Source organism: Pocillopora verrucosa, chromosome 2, assembly GCF_036669915.1.
Source record: "Pocillopora verrucosa isolate sample1 chromosome 2, ASM3666991v2, whole genome shotgun sequence".
Classification (NCBI taxonomy): Eukaryota; Metazoa; Cnidaria; class Anthozoa; order Scleractinia; family Pocilloporidae; genus Pocillopora; species Pocillopora verrucosa.
Window position 1 is genome coordinate 9,544,163 of NC_089313.1, and position 15,678 is coordinate 9,559,840.

At 37.4% G+C, this 15,678-nt stretch overlaps 1 protein-coding gene across 1 annotated transcript; it reads left to right on the forward strand.

Moving 5' to 3' along the window:
- The first annotated feature begins 2 nt into the window (after positions 1-2).
- On the forward strand, positions 3-15,521 carry LOC131799551 (E3 ubiquitin-protein ligase BRE1B). Its single transcript, XM_059117269.2, has 21 exons — positions 3-215; positions 1,557-1,724; positions 2,343-2,625; positions 2,780-2,925; positions 3,382-3,591; positions 4,305-4,430; positions 4,556-4,648; positions 6,133-6,213; positions 6,349-6,484; positions 7,190-7,233; positions 7,355-7,432; positions 7,607-7,818; positions 8,464-8,548; positions 9,564-9,746; positions 10,040-10,168; positions 10,652-10,801; positions 10,938-10,997; positions 11,541-11,612; positions 13,253-13,321; positions 13,413-13,514; positions 15,023-15,521. Exons 1-21 carry the CDS (start codon positions 114-116, stop codon positions 15,194-15,196), a joined length of 2,703 nt encoding a protein of 900 aa, XP_058973252.1. The 5' UTR covers positions 3-113; the 3' UTR covers positions 15,197-15,521.
- Positions 15,522-15,678: the final 157 nt, after the last annotated feature.

Here is a 15,678-nt window from a genome sequence, read left to right on the forward strand (position 1 = left end):
CACATGTTTAAACAACATGGCGACTTTTAGAAAGCATTGTTAAGAAAGGACTGTCAAAAAATCCGTCCAAAACAAATTCGGTGAAAAGAACTTAGCTTAGATTTAAGACTAGTATGAAACGATCGCAACCAGATACGTCAGGGGAGCCCCCAACGAAGAAGCCGGTTCAAACAAAGTTGATTCCTTCGGTAAACATCGGATCTGTTTCCACCGAGGTGGGTTGATTCATGTTGGCTTTTTACTTTTCCTTCACAGTACGTTTTGTACGGTCATGTTGTGTGACTTTTGATAAATAAATTTACCCTAGGTATTGATGTAAGATGGCAATTTCGTGACAGTTATATATATGTTATATATGTGGTCAAAACACTGTGACACTTAAAAGCCAACAACTGTTACTTAACATGATTGTAACTAAGGACGTTGCCTACATTTAGTAATGCGGATCTAATTGTACCCGGCCGATGGCTAAGTACGTAAAGATGGTCTCGTCAAGGGTTATCAAAATCCAAACAGAAAATAGTCATAAGGTATTACTACAGGATAAAAGACCACTTTAGAAGATATTCCACTGAGGTCGTTTGATGAATTACTTTCGTTCCAAGTGAAGGTCAAATTGTTCTGAAATATCGTCACATCATTCCACTACTAAGCTTATTGTTCGAATTCTAAAATAGCAAACCTTGCTGGAATTGAGGATGGATTTTTCTTTTTCAATTTGTCAGAGATGTGACTTGAAGTGTCATAAATGCCTTCTTGTGCATTGCGTTTGTATAATAATTGACAAATTCATCAACATGTAGTTGTGACATGTTTCGGGGCCATGAAAAATGCTGTGCTTGCCCAATGCTGTGTGTAGGAAGTGAAATAAACAATAGCAGACGTGCATTCTCAAGCATTAATTGTTGTAGCTGGATATATTTTTTGTGAACTGTAAATGAAAGAAAGATAACACACATGGAGTACAGGTAAGCATGTCATAGATAAGTTCAACATGTGTGGTGAATGTCAGTTCATCATCCAAGTTGAAGCAGTTTATTTGGCTTGGGAACTCGCCAATCAAGTCTACTGCAGAGCTGACAAGTTGCTGAGCTATTTGAATGCAGTGGCTTGATAAATTAGGGTCACTTTGTTCCATGATCATTTCATTCCAAGTCAGCCAGACCACTGACAAAGGGCTAACACTCAAAACATCAGCTTTCTTACTCTTTATGGTGGCCAATTTACATTTTCAACTCAGTTGTTAACACTAAATTACCTGCTATACTCTCCCACTGATGCAGCACCACAGTTTTAGAAACTTACCCCCCTTTATTCAGTTTCTTTCAAGTTTTGGTCAGACTGTTCCATTCCTCAAGGCAGCTTGCAAGTCAAGTCCACTGCAGAGCTGATGAGTTAATGAGCTATTAAAATGTACACTTCTCTCATTCTTGAAGGAGTATGTTCCACTTCAAAGCTGTCAAGCTCCACAGTCATAAAAATGCATATATGTAATTTTTTAGAAACCACTCCTGGCCAACCAGTTATTTAATATTCTTCCTTAAATTTTTTTACAGGATGAAATGAACTTGAAAGTTTTGCAATTCCAAAACAAGAAATTATGTGAAAGACTTGAAGAACTTAAGACTAGTGAAGAGAAGTTAACAGAACAAATACATGCCATGAAAGAGAAGAGAGATTCTGACTTTGCCATTATTTCTGTCTTCAACAGGCACTGGATGCAGGTAATGATTATGAATTTTGAAAACAAAAGAAAACACAATCTCTGAATGTAAAAGTGTGGCCAAATTTTTTTTAGACAGTTTCCATACTGCTGTTACAATATGAAGTAAGTTAGTTATTGTTCACTGTGATAACAATGTAGGTACTGTGCATGTAAGTAAAGAGACATTCTTTCTTCCCAATAATGAATGAGTAAGGATTTCTGGTTATTTTAGAAAAATCTTGCACTTTTTAGAAAATCAAAACATTTCTTCATTATAAGATGGGAGCCAAAAAATGATGAGATTTGTTAATAGATAACGAAACTGTTTGTTTGTTAATTTTCTTAATTTTTGGGGACAAAAAACACTTGATCTAGAATGTAAATACTGTAGATAAGTTTACAATCTCTTGGAAAAGATATTTGGAAACTTATTGAATCAAAACTTGGTTTGAGTTGAATCCTGGCTTTTGAGAAACTGTCTGATGTAAATTTGCATGATTTTGGGGATGAAAACACAATTGATCTAAATTTTTTAAAATTTTCCTCACTGTTGTTAGGTACTGGCTGGCAAAGTCATGCAAGTAAAAACTGATTACATTTCAGCAGTTTATTATGTTCTTTACATTTCATAAAACAGCTTGATGAAGACATTAAAACAATACTACAAAGATTTGAAGGTATTGTGGAGGAAGATTCAGAACAGACATCCAACGAGGCCACTCTTTCCTACTTGGACTACCTAGCCAACTTAGATTCTGAACAAGTTGCGGAAGAATTGATAAAGAGATCTGATGCCACCAAAGAACACACAAGAAAGCTGTTACATTATGTAGAGATGTCTGGGCCATTTACATCAAGGTCTGTGGAAGAGAAACTAGACAAAAAATTTCAGATTGCAGCTGAAAAAGAGGAAAATAAAGGTAAAGTTACCAACTGAAAGACATGTCCTGTGAGCGTCAGTGATTGGAAAATTATTGGTTACATTTCAATATGAATGGGGCATCAGGTGACACCTGTTGATGGATCAAATTCATTAAATGGTTCTAATTTACAATATTGTTATTCATTTCTAAGATGAGAATCAACAAGAACAAGAGGAAACTACAGTTTCAGAGTCACATTCTGCTGAATCAGTAAAATCTGACCTAGAGTCAGACAATAAGCAGTTAAGGGAGTTGGTCACCGCCCTTCATCAAAAGCAGCAAACTACATCACTAGAGGTGAACACAGTTGCATGTCCAGATCTTGTTATTAAATAATGATCATAAATATTAGTTTGGCAATTATTTCAACCATTTACAATCAAAACAAATACTCTGTGCTTTTAGAATATCAATTGAAAGCAATTTTTTTTCAGGTGTGACTGAAGAGTTTGTGCCCAACAATTAAAATTATTCATTTTTATTTCTTGTTTTTTGTTCTGAATCATGTCATGTGTCCTGATGATGTCATCAAGTTCAGCACTATCAATCTACAAGAAATATTCAAATATGGTCAAGTAAGATGGAAACAATGTAGAGTTACATAGAAAAAATTTTCTTATCATTAACCTGTAAAAAAGTGATGCCAGGGGCCCTTTATGAAAATAATGACAAAATTGGTAGTAACTTTGAAAAGAATGCACATACCTCACCTGGTAATAGGAAGTTCTCTTAAAAATCAGGTTTTTTTTTCAGTTTTCAGAAATTCGAGACAAATATGCATTGGGTCAAAAAGAGATTGCTCAACTGAACACTGAGGTGCAAGATGCTTCATATGATCTGCAAAAAGCTAATCACCGTGTTGCTAACTTAGTTAAAAGATTGAATGAGTTGGAAGATATCAATAAGAGACTGCGTGAAGGAACAACAACACCAGGTGAACCAGGTGAAAGTGGTCCAGCTCAGGTATTAAACACTTAAGCAAAGTGTTTCTGTAATTAAAATAAAAGAAATATTTTGCAAAGTAAAGTTAAATGTGGAAAACATTTACCTCTTTCAGTCAAGTAAAAAACTTAGCATTCAAATCAATTTTCTCTGCACATTCTTCAGTGAAAACATCTCTAAATTACACTGTACATTACGTCCACTACAGCTGTAGGCATCATCTGCTGTGTAATTAGATCTTAATACAAACTTTCCTAGCAGTTGCCTCAGTTATGGTCATTAGCAATTTCATAAACTAACTGCAGGTGTATATGTTGCCACAAACTAATCCAATTTTATGGGGTTACTTACAGACAGCTTCAAAATTAGTTCACATGTCATATTTGAAGAGTTCCATTTGTGTGTGGAATATCACTCCTGTTTTTACCACACTCTAAGTCACTGACAAGACTCCCCCTTTCCCATTTAATGTTACCTGTACACTGTAGCTTACTGTATATGGCTTAAAGTTTATGGAAATGCAATACAACATTGTTTTTGAGGAAGGGGGCACATAGGTTAACTTAACAAGAGCAAAAGAGATAAAACTGAAGCAATAGGGGTTGAAAAGGTCAAGTGCCTAAATTCTAGTTGGCTTTAAATGATTTGTTTCTACAACTTCTTCTTAGTGTCTACCAACTTCTTAGAGTCAAAATTGAATTATTAATAGTATTTTTTCATCTATTTGAAATCAGAGTGATGAAGTATCCTTGGAGCTGGAGGACTTGAGGGATTTGGCAAAAACAAGACTTGAAGAGTTAGAGAAAGTGAATGAAAATTTTATCACAAGCCAACAAGAGCTAGAAAAACTGAAATTAGAGGTACTAAGTGACTTGCTCCATCTGTAGCTCAAAATAAATTTGGGGCTAGGCCATTCTTTCCATTGCTGTATCAATTTCAGTGGTAGTCATGTTCTAAGTTTACTTTCCATAACTTGATTTTTCAGATGAACAATATGTCGGAAAGTTCTGTTCTTCAATCAGCGCCTTATAAATGTTTACAATCACAATTTTCAGTTCTTTATGGAGAGGTTACACAGGTAAATGTTGGAAGGGTTAATCATGTTTCATATTTTTTAAGCCACCTACAGTCATCACATTTACAGTGATCTACAGAAATACAATTGCATTTTTCTTAATCTTTACAACTTCCAAGCAAGTTTCCCAATTATATATGTCAAAAACCTTCTGAAGAACTAGTTGGTTGGAAAATCATTCAGGCATCCTCTGTAAGAGAAACAGTTGTTTGCAAGAAAAATTGAATATTTAGTGAACTAAATTATGGTCAAGATTATGTTTAGTATTTAAAATATTGGCTTGCAGTTGACATTTTGTTCCATTGATCACTTTAAGAAAGGGCTGTATGCGAATGACACATCACAGCATCTTGGGATCATAATTCACAATTATTATTTTCTTATTTTCATATATATTTTTTAAAATGTAATTTGGTTGATGACATCCTACTTTCCAGCTATGGGATTTATTCATTTTTACAACAATGGAATTAAGGATATACAGTGTGTAGGTCTTGACTGAGATGTTTCTAGTGTCACCTGTGAAAAAAAGTGTTTGCTTGGTGCATATCAGATTCTATAAAATTGCAAGTGATCCGTCAGATAAATTGCTGGAATATGCAACCTCAACTCAGATGAAGTTTCATTCATATGTAATACTAATCCCATAAGAGTAACTGTTTCTACCAAGACTAGTTAAGCCTAACTGTTATAGCAAAAGAATGAAGGGGGTAAGTTTCTAAATAAACCATGGTTGTACATCTGTGGGAGAGTATAACTAGGTAATTTAGGGTAATTTAGCCCTTTGTCAGAATGATTGAATCGCTCTGACAAAAGACAAATGCTCAAAACGTCAGCTTTTAAATTCTTTACGATGGCCAGTTTACGTTATCAGTTCAGATGGTAATACTAAATTACCCTGTTATAGCAAAAGGATAACAAGACTGGTTTATTTTTTAGAATTTGATTTAACTAAAACAATATCGAACAGTTTACAAAAGCACCACTTCATTCCCATTGCAAAACGGCTGCTTTAGATAAAATACACAGGACTTAGGTTTTGAGAGTTAGGGGAGGACTTGTGATTTGATTTCTCTAACAGAAGTGGAGCACGACTTATTCTGTTGATCTCAGTTCTTGAGACGTCTGCGTAGTCATAGCTGGTACAGATTTAAAAATCTTTCTTGACTTAGAAATAATTTGTTTAGGAATGTTCTCCGTTCTAAAATCTTGGAGACTCTTTGATAGACAAATGTTATTTTTCTCTTATAACCCCACTCATTTCATTCCATTTAAATCATGTATCAGCGGCAATTCTTGAGATTAAATTTCAAATATTTTGACTCATCAAAGGTCCTGTATCTACTGTTATCACTGTTATCACTGGATATATGGCACAAAATGATTATGTATCTGATTATTTTCTGCAGAAGCTAATGTTCATTAACATTCATGTTAGTTTGAAAACGGTCCTAACGTTTCATTTTTTCTGATTATTATTTCCTTAGCTTCGTCAACAACTTGATGACACGCGTCGTGTTCTCAGCACAACTAAAACTCAGCATGTACTTCAACTAGAACAAGTTGAGGTATGGTGTGAAAATCTGATCTCAGTCAAATGTTTTTAATGTAATTAGATATTAAACCGCCAGGGCAGTAGCTTAATCACAGATTAGAATTCTCCAGGCCTAATAAAATGCTGCAATGCTTTGTTTCTTTTTCAGTCGAACAATGTCACAATACAAAAGAAATATAAGGCTGAAGTTAGCGAACTTCATGATGCTCTTCTGCAAGTGAAAAGAGACTATGACCTGCTACGAATGGAGTTTGAACAGAACCTGAAAGCAAATGAACAGACAGGTACATAATGATGGACTTAGTTGAAAATCAGAGGAATCAGTCAAAATCATGATCTATTACTCCTGTCATGGATACAGAAATGCGCACCTCGACATGGAAATTGGTATAAACGCTTCAAATTACCACCAGATGCATGCAAGATTTTGTCAGGTCCCAAACCTCAGGTGTACTTTAAACAAGTAATACAGGAACATAATTCTACTTGTGAAGTTAAAAAAAAAATATAGAGAACATATTAAAGTAAAAAATATTTGGTTTAAATTTACATTCCTTTGCTGTGCATGTATTTCATTCCTCCTCCTTCCCATCGAAGAAACGTTTTGTAAAGGTTACAGACGGAAGAAATAATAGGTAGATTTCGTACAGTATATCACAGTTTGTTTTGATATTTTCTTTCGTGACAGCCCTCCGCCTGATCCTGTCATTTCTCTCTCAAGACGAACTGGTTACTCTAATGTTCTGGTCAATGACATCGTGAAGAAAATTTTTGCACTCTTATTGAACAAATCCTTTCTTTTTTCTACAACATTGGCGTCCCTCACAAATTGAACGGTGATTAGTCCCCTTACTTGTGTAATCTCCCACGCTGTAGTTTAAATCAAAGACATAAGCCACATGAGAGGCAAGGCTTGTAGTCTTTCTCTTTTGAAAGTAAGTCAGAGAGAATATAAAGCAGACCTGATAATCCTCAAACTTCTTTTGTAGGACCTATGACGAAAGAGATGAGTCACATGATAAACAGTTTACAGGTAATAATTTCATAAATAATGTTATACTTGAGTAGATAAGTGAGGCTGAAATCGTGTTTGCCTGTTCTTAATTCAAAACAAACTCTGAGCCTGACAACCGTGTTTTTAATATCTTTTTTAGAGTCATAATCAGCAACTCAAGGTTGAAGTTTCGAGATACAAACGGAAATTCAGCGAAGCCCAAGTTCAAGTTGTCAAGGTAAAAAGGTTCAGTAGAGCTCCTCAAAACATCTTAAGACCGTCATAGTTGCCACAAGCACAAATGAACCTTGACGTTTGACTATTTTTTATGATTCTTATTTTGATCATTATTATTATTATTATTATTATTATTATCATTATTATCACTGTTATTGCGAATAAATTTGCTTAGTTGTCCGAAGAGTTGAAAAAAGTTAGAGAACCAGACAAGAAGCCAGAACCAACTGAAGAAAAATTCCAACAAGAAAGTCAGACAAGCAAAGACGAACCAGAGGCAAAGACGTCAAAGCCAGAGGAAGAAGGGGAGATAGAAGACGGTGAGGAGACTGCAGCCACCAATAAATCCACTGACTTGGAACTTAAGGAATTACGGGAGAATTTAAAGTGAGTAGTTTTCGTTTGTGTCGGATGTAGAGGATTGTTGATGCTTTTATGTACAAAAGATGGGGCTGAAGTCCATGGCTCAAGTTCAGCGTGGATCATGTAAATCTGCTCGAGTCTTACTGGTTAAACTAAGGGGAAATGAATTTTAAAACAAAATTCTTCCAGTTTCCTGTCGTAGCTCAACTCGTCTTGTCTCCTTTTCTTTCCTTTGTGCGATTTTTTAGCGATGTTTTTAAGCTTATATTTATTAAGGATTAAAGATGTTTTTTCGTTGATGTTCCTGGACGATTTCCTGAACGTGCACAAGTAAGCCGTTGGCTGAAATCCAAACGTATCCAGTGTGGCCCAATCTTGCACCGAAAGAAGTTCTGCTTTTAGACACGTATTAATGCCCAATCATAAATCTCAAGGGTCAGTAGCCAACTGTAAAACAGGATCAACACTCGATGTATTTTCTTCTCTTTTAATGGCCCACAACTTTCCATGTGATCTACAAACAACTGCTGGCAGATAAAAGTCTGTTTATGCGGAATATCGTCCAATTACATACTGCGAACAATTTTTAATTAAGTTTTTAGCAGTTTTTAAATTCAATTACGTGCATCAGTGATAATTGAGCCCGTGCATTTTTGATTATTGTTTCAGGAAATCCCAAGAAACTCAGAAAGAGATGAAACTTGTGTTGGATGTTTACAAAGGAGCTGCTAAAGATCTGAGGGATAAAGTGGAGGTACGCGTTCAATATTTGCAGCTTTACATGTCGTTATGAGAAGCATTTTGAAAGTTAATTTAGATGTTCGAGTTCAAGCTTGGACTAGGGTCATCCTTCAGCGATCCTGAACAAGATACGCATGATACCCAGCGAATGGCCTAGTGAATGGCTTGGCTCATCTGAAAGTTCTCTTTGGGTGGAGTGCGAAATCCGTGGGTCTTGGATCGCTTCCTGGTTTGGGACTCGGAGTTTCTCTAGTCTCACGTCTTGACCAACGAATAGGATCTTTAACAATTGAGACACCCCGCTCTTGCTGGAGCTACGATTATACGGCTGGATTATTTGAACCTTGTCAACTCCATGCAATCAAAGTCTCTGTATGGGCCTTAGGGATATTACGTTTGAGTTGAAAATTGCAGTGTCACACTAATTCCTCCTGCACACTGACAACGAGTGAGTAGGCTGGCTGAGGCCTTTTCTACGTTCGCCGTGATAACGGAATTCGATTTGCGTCCATGTTCTAATCCTTTCAAAAGTTACTTTATTGTTACTGGGGTTTCTCACCAACCGATTCTTTTTGAGCTTGAATGTCAGAATTCTCAGGCTTCAATTTTTTTCAAATTCTTCCTCGATCTCATCTTTCATTTAGTTAGGTATAAGAAATTGATCTTTTTTGGTCCAGTTACAAGTGGTATTGATCCAAAACCATTGCCACATAGGCTTTGGAGAAATTTTAATTTTCCTCGATCTCGACATTTCCACAGGAACAGTTTTTTCGTCTTTCTATACATGTCATACTTTTAGTTAAAGAAATTGGAAGGAAAAACAAACGTTACCCGTGATAGACCACCTTCACATGCATATGTATTACAGGACTCCTTGGCGTTTTATTTGATCGAAACTAGTTTAGATTTATTCGTGGCTGGCGTCGACTAGGTATGAACACTAAACCATCTATTATTTATACTTCGCTATGGTGGTTAGGGTCAGCTTGCGACAATTCTGGACACTGTTTATGTGTTTGATTGTTCAGCTGTTAACCGAGGAAAAGCGCCTAAAAGAGCAGATAGAGGAGCAGAAAAACCGCACAGAAAATCTTGAGAAAGAATTAGAGAAGCACAAAGGAGCTTTGGCTGACGAAGAGGCTATACATAGGCTAAAAATGGCCGAAGAAACCATTGAACAATTACAGAAGAACTTAGCAGCAACAAAACAGGTAAAAAACTCATTTCAACTTTGCAACCGTCCCCAATATCTGTCGCAGGGTTAACACTTACGTGAGGTAGATTTGGATTTCGAAATCAATTGTCGGGTGCTTAAGTATTCTGGGAAACAAGGTCTTTTTATCTATTAAAAGTGTTATTGTGTCGGAGATTTCTTTAGCTGGAGGTAAAGTGATCTTGGTATTGTTGGATTGGACTTAGAAAAACTTTGGGAAATGAAATGAGCAAGGCTTTCCTAGAATCGCTCTGAGACTTTTTGTTGGGGCCTATGACTTTATTGCTTTAGGAGGAGGATGCTGTGTTGGCAGAAATGGAGTTCACTGGTCAGGCTTTTGAGGAAATGCAGGAACAGAATGTTCGACTTCTGCAGCAGTTAAGAGAAAAGGATGACGCTAACTTGAAACTGATGTCTGAGGTGAGAAAATTCCATTTCAAATATGTAATCAATGATAATTTGGGCGGAGACTGCACACTCCCCCCCCCCTCTCCTTTTCTTGTGAGATCATCGGTTATCTCGGTGAAATCTGTACTTCCACTTCTGTCTCCACAATGGGTTGTGTGATTGCTACGTGCTTTTAGGGGAAAATAAACTTATTTGAAAAGCCTCATCGTTGACTGTTTCTATGGAAGGTGAATTTGCCCAATTAAGTTTCTTCACTGAGTTGCATAATTTTAAGTTTCTAAGAGGTGGACTCACCCAATGCCTTTTAGCCATGCAGTTTGATGGAAACTGCTTAAGGAAATGACCGCTTTGGCAGTAACTACAAGAATGCAATCGATTCCTGTCGAGAGTCGCCAAACAAGTACCTTCAATATCTTTATCAACTTAATTCCACACAATAAGCAAAAAAAAAACAGTCAAATAGTGGCGTTAATCGCATGTTTGAATTTTGCTTAGCGAATCAAAGGTAATCAGATTCAGAAACAGATCCGTGAGGAGATGGACGTTTTGGCAGATCACGTGACCTCACTCAATACACATCGCGAGACGCAGACTCAGTTAGTGAAGAAACTGGAGGAGAGAGAAAAAGCTTTACAGAACGCAGTGGTACAATGCTTGCTATTTGAATTTCATGACCTTTCATTCCAACTGTCAATGACCTAAGTTTTCACCATCAATTAGCAAGTGACATTAATTTATTGTTTGAATTGTTTTGTTCTCCTGTGTTTTTCACTGTCTTTAGACTTCGTTGGAGAAGGAACTAAATCTTAGGCAACAAGCAATGGAGTTACATAAACGAAAGGTTAGATGGCTGCCAATGAATAAGACACAGAGGCTGTTGACGTTTGGCAGCGTTTATTTCTCGCTTTCTGTGAACTCTATCTTGGTGTTCACTTTGGTTTTTTGATCGGTTTTTTTACTGTCTCGCAATCACAGTGGCTTTTGCCAGTCATGTGTACATTTGAACCTAAACCTAACAGTTACTGGGCTTACGCACTCGTTCTTCTTTTGTGGGGACATGTTGCTCCTTTTTCCCTGCCAATTACAGCACTCGTTGTCCCGTTCTTTTTATACTTGGTAAGATACTACCTCGTGGTATTCCCCCCACTTGCCTTACATTTCCTGTGTTTGGCTTGTTGTGTCGAGAAGAACAGGATACTTAGCATGCCTCATCTCTCTCTAGCGGGTCGCTTTAAATAATCTGAGACTATCCAGTTTGTCATACTAGCGGTATTGCTAGTACGCGAAAGAAAAATTTGCAGAAAGATGTAGGATGTACGATAAGGCTTTGTTCTCCGAGATGAAGCAACCATTCACATTACAAACCACGATTATTTTGTTACAGGCAATAGAGAGTGCACAGGCAGCCCAGGATATGAAAATCCGGTTTGACTCGTTTCAGCAACAATTTCAAGAGGTATGCTTACTGTTGCTCTAGCCATGGTAATCTCGTGACGCCAAGCTAAGGTTCCTGTATCCAGCCGATCTTTCTGAAACTTCTTTCCATTTTGTTTTGTTTTGTTTTGTATTTATTGTTATTACAACAAAATAACACAAATAAAGATATCGGAGGCTATAGAAGCCATAGGGATAACCTGCAAAAGAGTTAATAACACACTGATCATCGATAAGCATCTCGTAATATGCACTGAATATAAACGTTTAAAAGGTATGTATTAATAAGATACCCAAACCCGAAGCAAACTACCCTTTTTATTTGTTGTTTCCTTACATGATTTTAAACTTGGAAATGACTGAAAGCCATTTCCGAGTTATTATTATGACCCAAAATTCATTCTTTCCCTCCATCACTCCATCGCTTCATCGGCCCATCACTCTTTTCATTCCTGCTAACTTTTTGGTAAGTCCGCTGACTAGCACAAGGCTTTTGCATGTACAGTTCCTGCATGAGGCTCAACTAATAGTTGAGAATTATTAAAAATTTATGCAGTTTGCAATGAAACAACACTTAGATCAGAAGAGCTTGCATATGTTTGCGCATATGAGGGGTTCGGATGAATAAAGTGTTCGATTAGCCGTCTTCCATTTCAGTATTTATAGGCATTGTACAAACTTTGTTGAATCCGAATTTGAACATTTGACCGCCGAGAAACCTAGGATCGTTGAATTACACTCAAAAGCATAAAAAAGAGAGAGGAACGCTGCACTTCGGGAATTGGCCTCTTGAATGCTGATGACTGCACAATAAATGGTTTCGTTCCGGACGAAATAGGAAAAATCTCTCTTTTTTAAGAAGGTCGATGAAATGAAAAGGAAAAAAGAAAAAAAGAAGACAAAATAAGTTAAGAGATAGATTCCTTGACCTCTCTCACTTGAAAGGAGAAGCAATATTTATTGCGCTAAGTATGCAGGGCGTATATAGTGATCATTACGTGCTTTCCGGGAGTAGTAGGCCAGATAGGTAACAGCGAGCAAAAGTTTTAAAATACGACGTCAGGTCAGGGGCCTCAACATCTCATCCCTTCATAATTCAGTGCCGAGTTCAGTGGCTCACAGCCACTTTTATTACGCAGTAGAACCTCCTTTAAGGGTCGCCTCTCAACCACGTCTACCTCTTTACTTCTCCTACTGTTTTTCCCCTGGTTCAGGTTCAATTCTTATTTTAATCTCTGTACAAACGAAATAACTAGTCGGTAGTGACCAGTTAATCAGTGTTGAGCAGTGCTTAACAACTCGCACGAACACGAAATCCTCGTCAGCTTCATGTCACGTTATAGAGGACATCAATTCTTTTCAATACCGAAAGAAAAAGGTTCTAAGCAATGATAGTCTAGCTCTATCTAAACTTTTTTGTTATTTGCTCAACTTTTAATTCTAAAAATAAACTGTTGTTTCTTTTTAACTAGTATTGAAATTTATTGGGTACTAAAGGTTTGATTTAGAAATAAGACTACTCACCTGTTCGGAAAAAAAAGAGGTGCCAAGAGCATCATTGTGCTGTCTATCTGCCTCTGACGGCCATTACCCTCAAGACAACTGTTATAGACAAGTCCGCCGTACATAAATAGTAGTTTCTTTATTTTTGTGCACCCTCAGGCGCAAGATTGCTTGTCAGAGCAGACCCGAGCATCTGAAGAAGAAGCATTCAAGTCACGTAGAATTCAGGTAAAAGATTGGTTTTCTATGTTTTCTGGTTTGTATCATGCTACTTATCAGATGAACTGTGCTCCATCACAGTCTAAATTTCCTGTTGCAGGAGGAGTGCGTAAATCTAAAGCGTAGACTTGAGAAGGAGAAGAAGAATGTTTTATATGGCGCAGCGGACGAAATTCTTTTAGAGGAAATCAAACAGTATAAGGTATAAAGTACTTTTTACTTTCTATGTTACTAGGTAAGTTCTAACCACATTTTTACGTCAACGTCTTTTGTGATCTAGTGCTTAACAGGCGTACGGAAACATGGAATCCATGCGTTTTTTTTAACTTGGAAAATATCTAAAAGCCATTTCGCAGTTGTTGTTTTGACCCAAAATGTACCCTTTCCATCCATAACTCCTTCCTTTCATTTGAGTCGTTAGCTAGCAGATAAGGCTCCCGCATGTTCAGTTACAGTGTGGGGCTCGACTGATAGATTATTTAACTAACAGCTGAGATCTGAGATCAGCATATTTTACTGATGGACCAAAAGTGGGCTGAAATAAAGACTGCGTACATAGAGCTGTACGAGACGCTCGGATAAACACACTGTTCGAAGGTGAAAAGATTTCGTACCTTTCGTTATTCACAGGCCTCCTGTAAAAACCTTGTTGATCCCGAATTTAACCATTCGATTGCCGAAAAACACAACATCGATAATCTGTACTCTTGAGTGATTAAAACCTCCTCTCTTTCTCGAGGTGGCTGGACACAGTCTTCCAATATGGTAAAATGGCCTCTTATAAGTCAGCAAGATTAATTTCATTTTCCAGTCATCATTCGTAATGCGTTTCGGAATCGAAGTGCCATTAACTCCAAAGTTAAATTCGTCGCTAGTAAGTGTTAAGTGTCAATTGTTTTCCGAATCCAGAATTCTGTAGCATATTTATTATCATCATTTGAAATCCAAATACCAAATCCCAATCGGGATGGAACGGAAATACCATGAAAATCACCGCTAAACTGGACTGAAACTTTGCTACGTGTGCGACTGCACACATCCTCTTCTGGATACACAGGTTTGCGTAGGTTAAAATTTATATCATGATGGCTTAATGGGGATTCGATGGGACGAGCCCGCGCACTGTCTAATGAAAGGTGTTTCCAGGACCCGCTTGTTGGAAGGGTAGAAATCGCAATGCGGTGGATAGGTGGTTTTCAAACATACCACGCATCCTGCTGTGATGCGTTTGCTTCTCTTCAGGCCAGGTGTGCGAATTTGTCTAGTACATTGCAGCCTGATGAACACCGAACAATACTGCAACAGGAATACTGGAAAATACTGGTATACTGGAAATCTACTACAATACTAGAAATCTGCTATTTCCACTGTAAATTCTAAACAATTGCCTTTTGCAGATGTCGCCGTCAGCTAGAGGCAACAGATTTGTTATTCGTTAGTTGATCTGCGATAAATTAGTGCACTGATAGCTGTTTTATCATTCGATTTCGAAGTGTTTTTCCCATAACTATGGTGGGGATTTACTAGAGGAAGTAACCTGAGATTTTCCACGGACGAGCGTGGGCACTACCACTCATGAGGTGGATTTATAAGCAGTCATTTGTATTTGCGTGTTGAGGTGTTTTGAGGAGGGGAAATACATCGAATGAAATTATTCGATTTTTGTCCAACTGTTTTCCTGTTTATTTTGTTGCCTTTCTTTTTCTTCAGGCCAAGCTGACGTGTCCTTGTTGTAATACACGTAAGAAGGACTCCATCTTGACCAAATGCTTTCACGTGTTCTGTTTTGAATGTCTGAAGACCAGGTATGACACGAGACAGAGGAAATGCCCAAAGTGTAACGCTACGTTCGGAAATAATGACTTTCATAGGATTTATCTTTAGTAAAACACAACAAAAAGGGTTGAAGCACTCCGGGCAAACAATATGCTGATTAAAGAGACTGCAGGTGTCGCAGAAAGAGTTTAAGTCAAATGGAAGCAATAGAAATAGTTTGTGTCTTTGTCTAGTAGTATCTGCGAACCTAAGAGCGCTGTAAAATTGACTATTGTTAGCCCAAAACCAAAGGTAAACAACGGTTAGTAGTTTTGGATTGCTGCCAGATTGGTCAAGTAGGTAACGTAAAGTAACTAGGTAACTCAGGAATACATGATGCCAAACCGATCTAGAAATAACTAAATAAATATTGTCACGTTGTTTTTATCTTTTACTTTTTCTGTGTGTTGGTTCGGGTGTGTTTGGGAGGAAGAATGAACTGCATGCAGCTTTTCTTATTCTTCTCTTTTTTTTCTGTTCTAAAGATTCTTGGTCGAAAGCGTCCTCTCAAAGGAAGCACGCCGTCAAGTATCGACTTTTTGCGTTCGGTT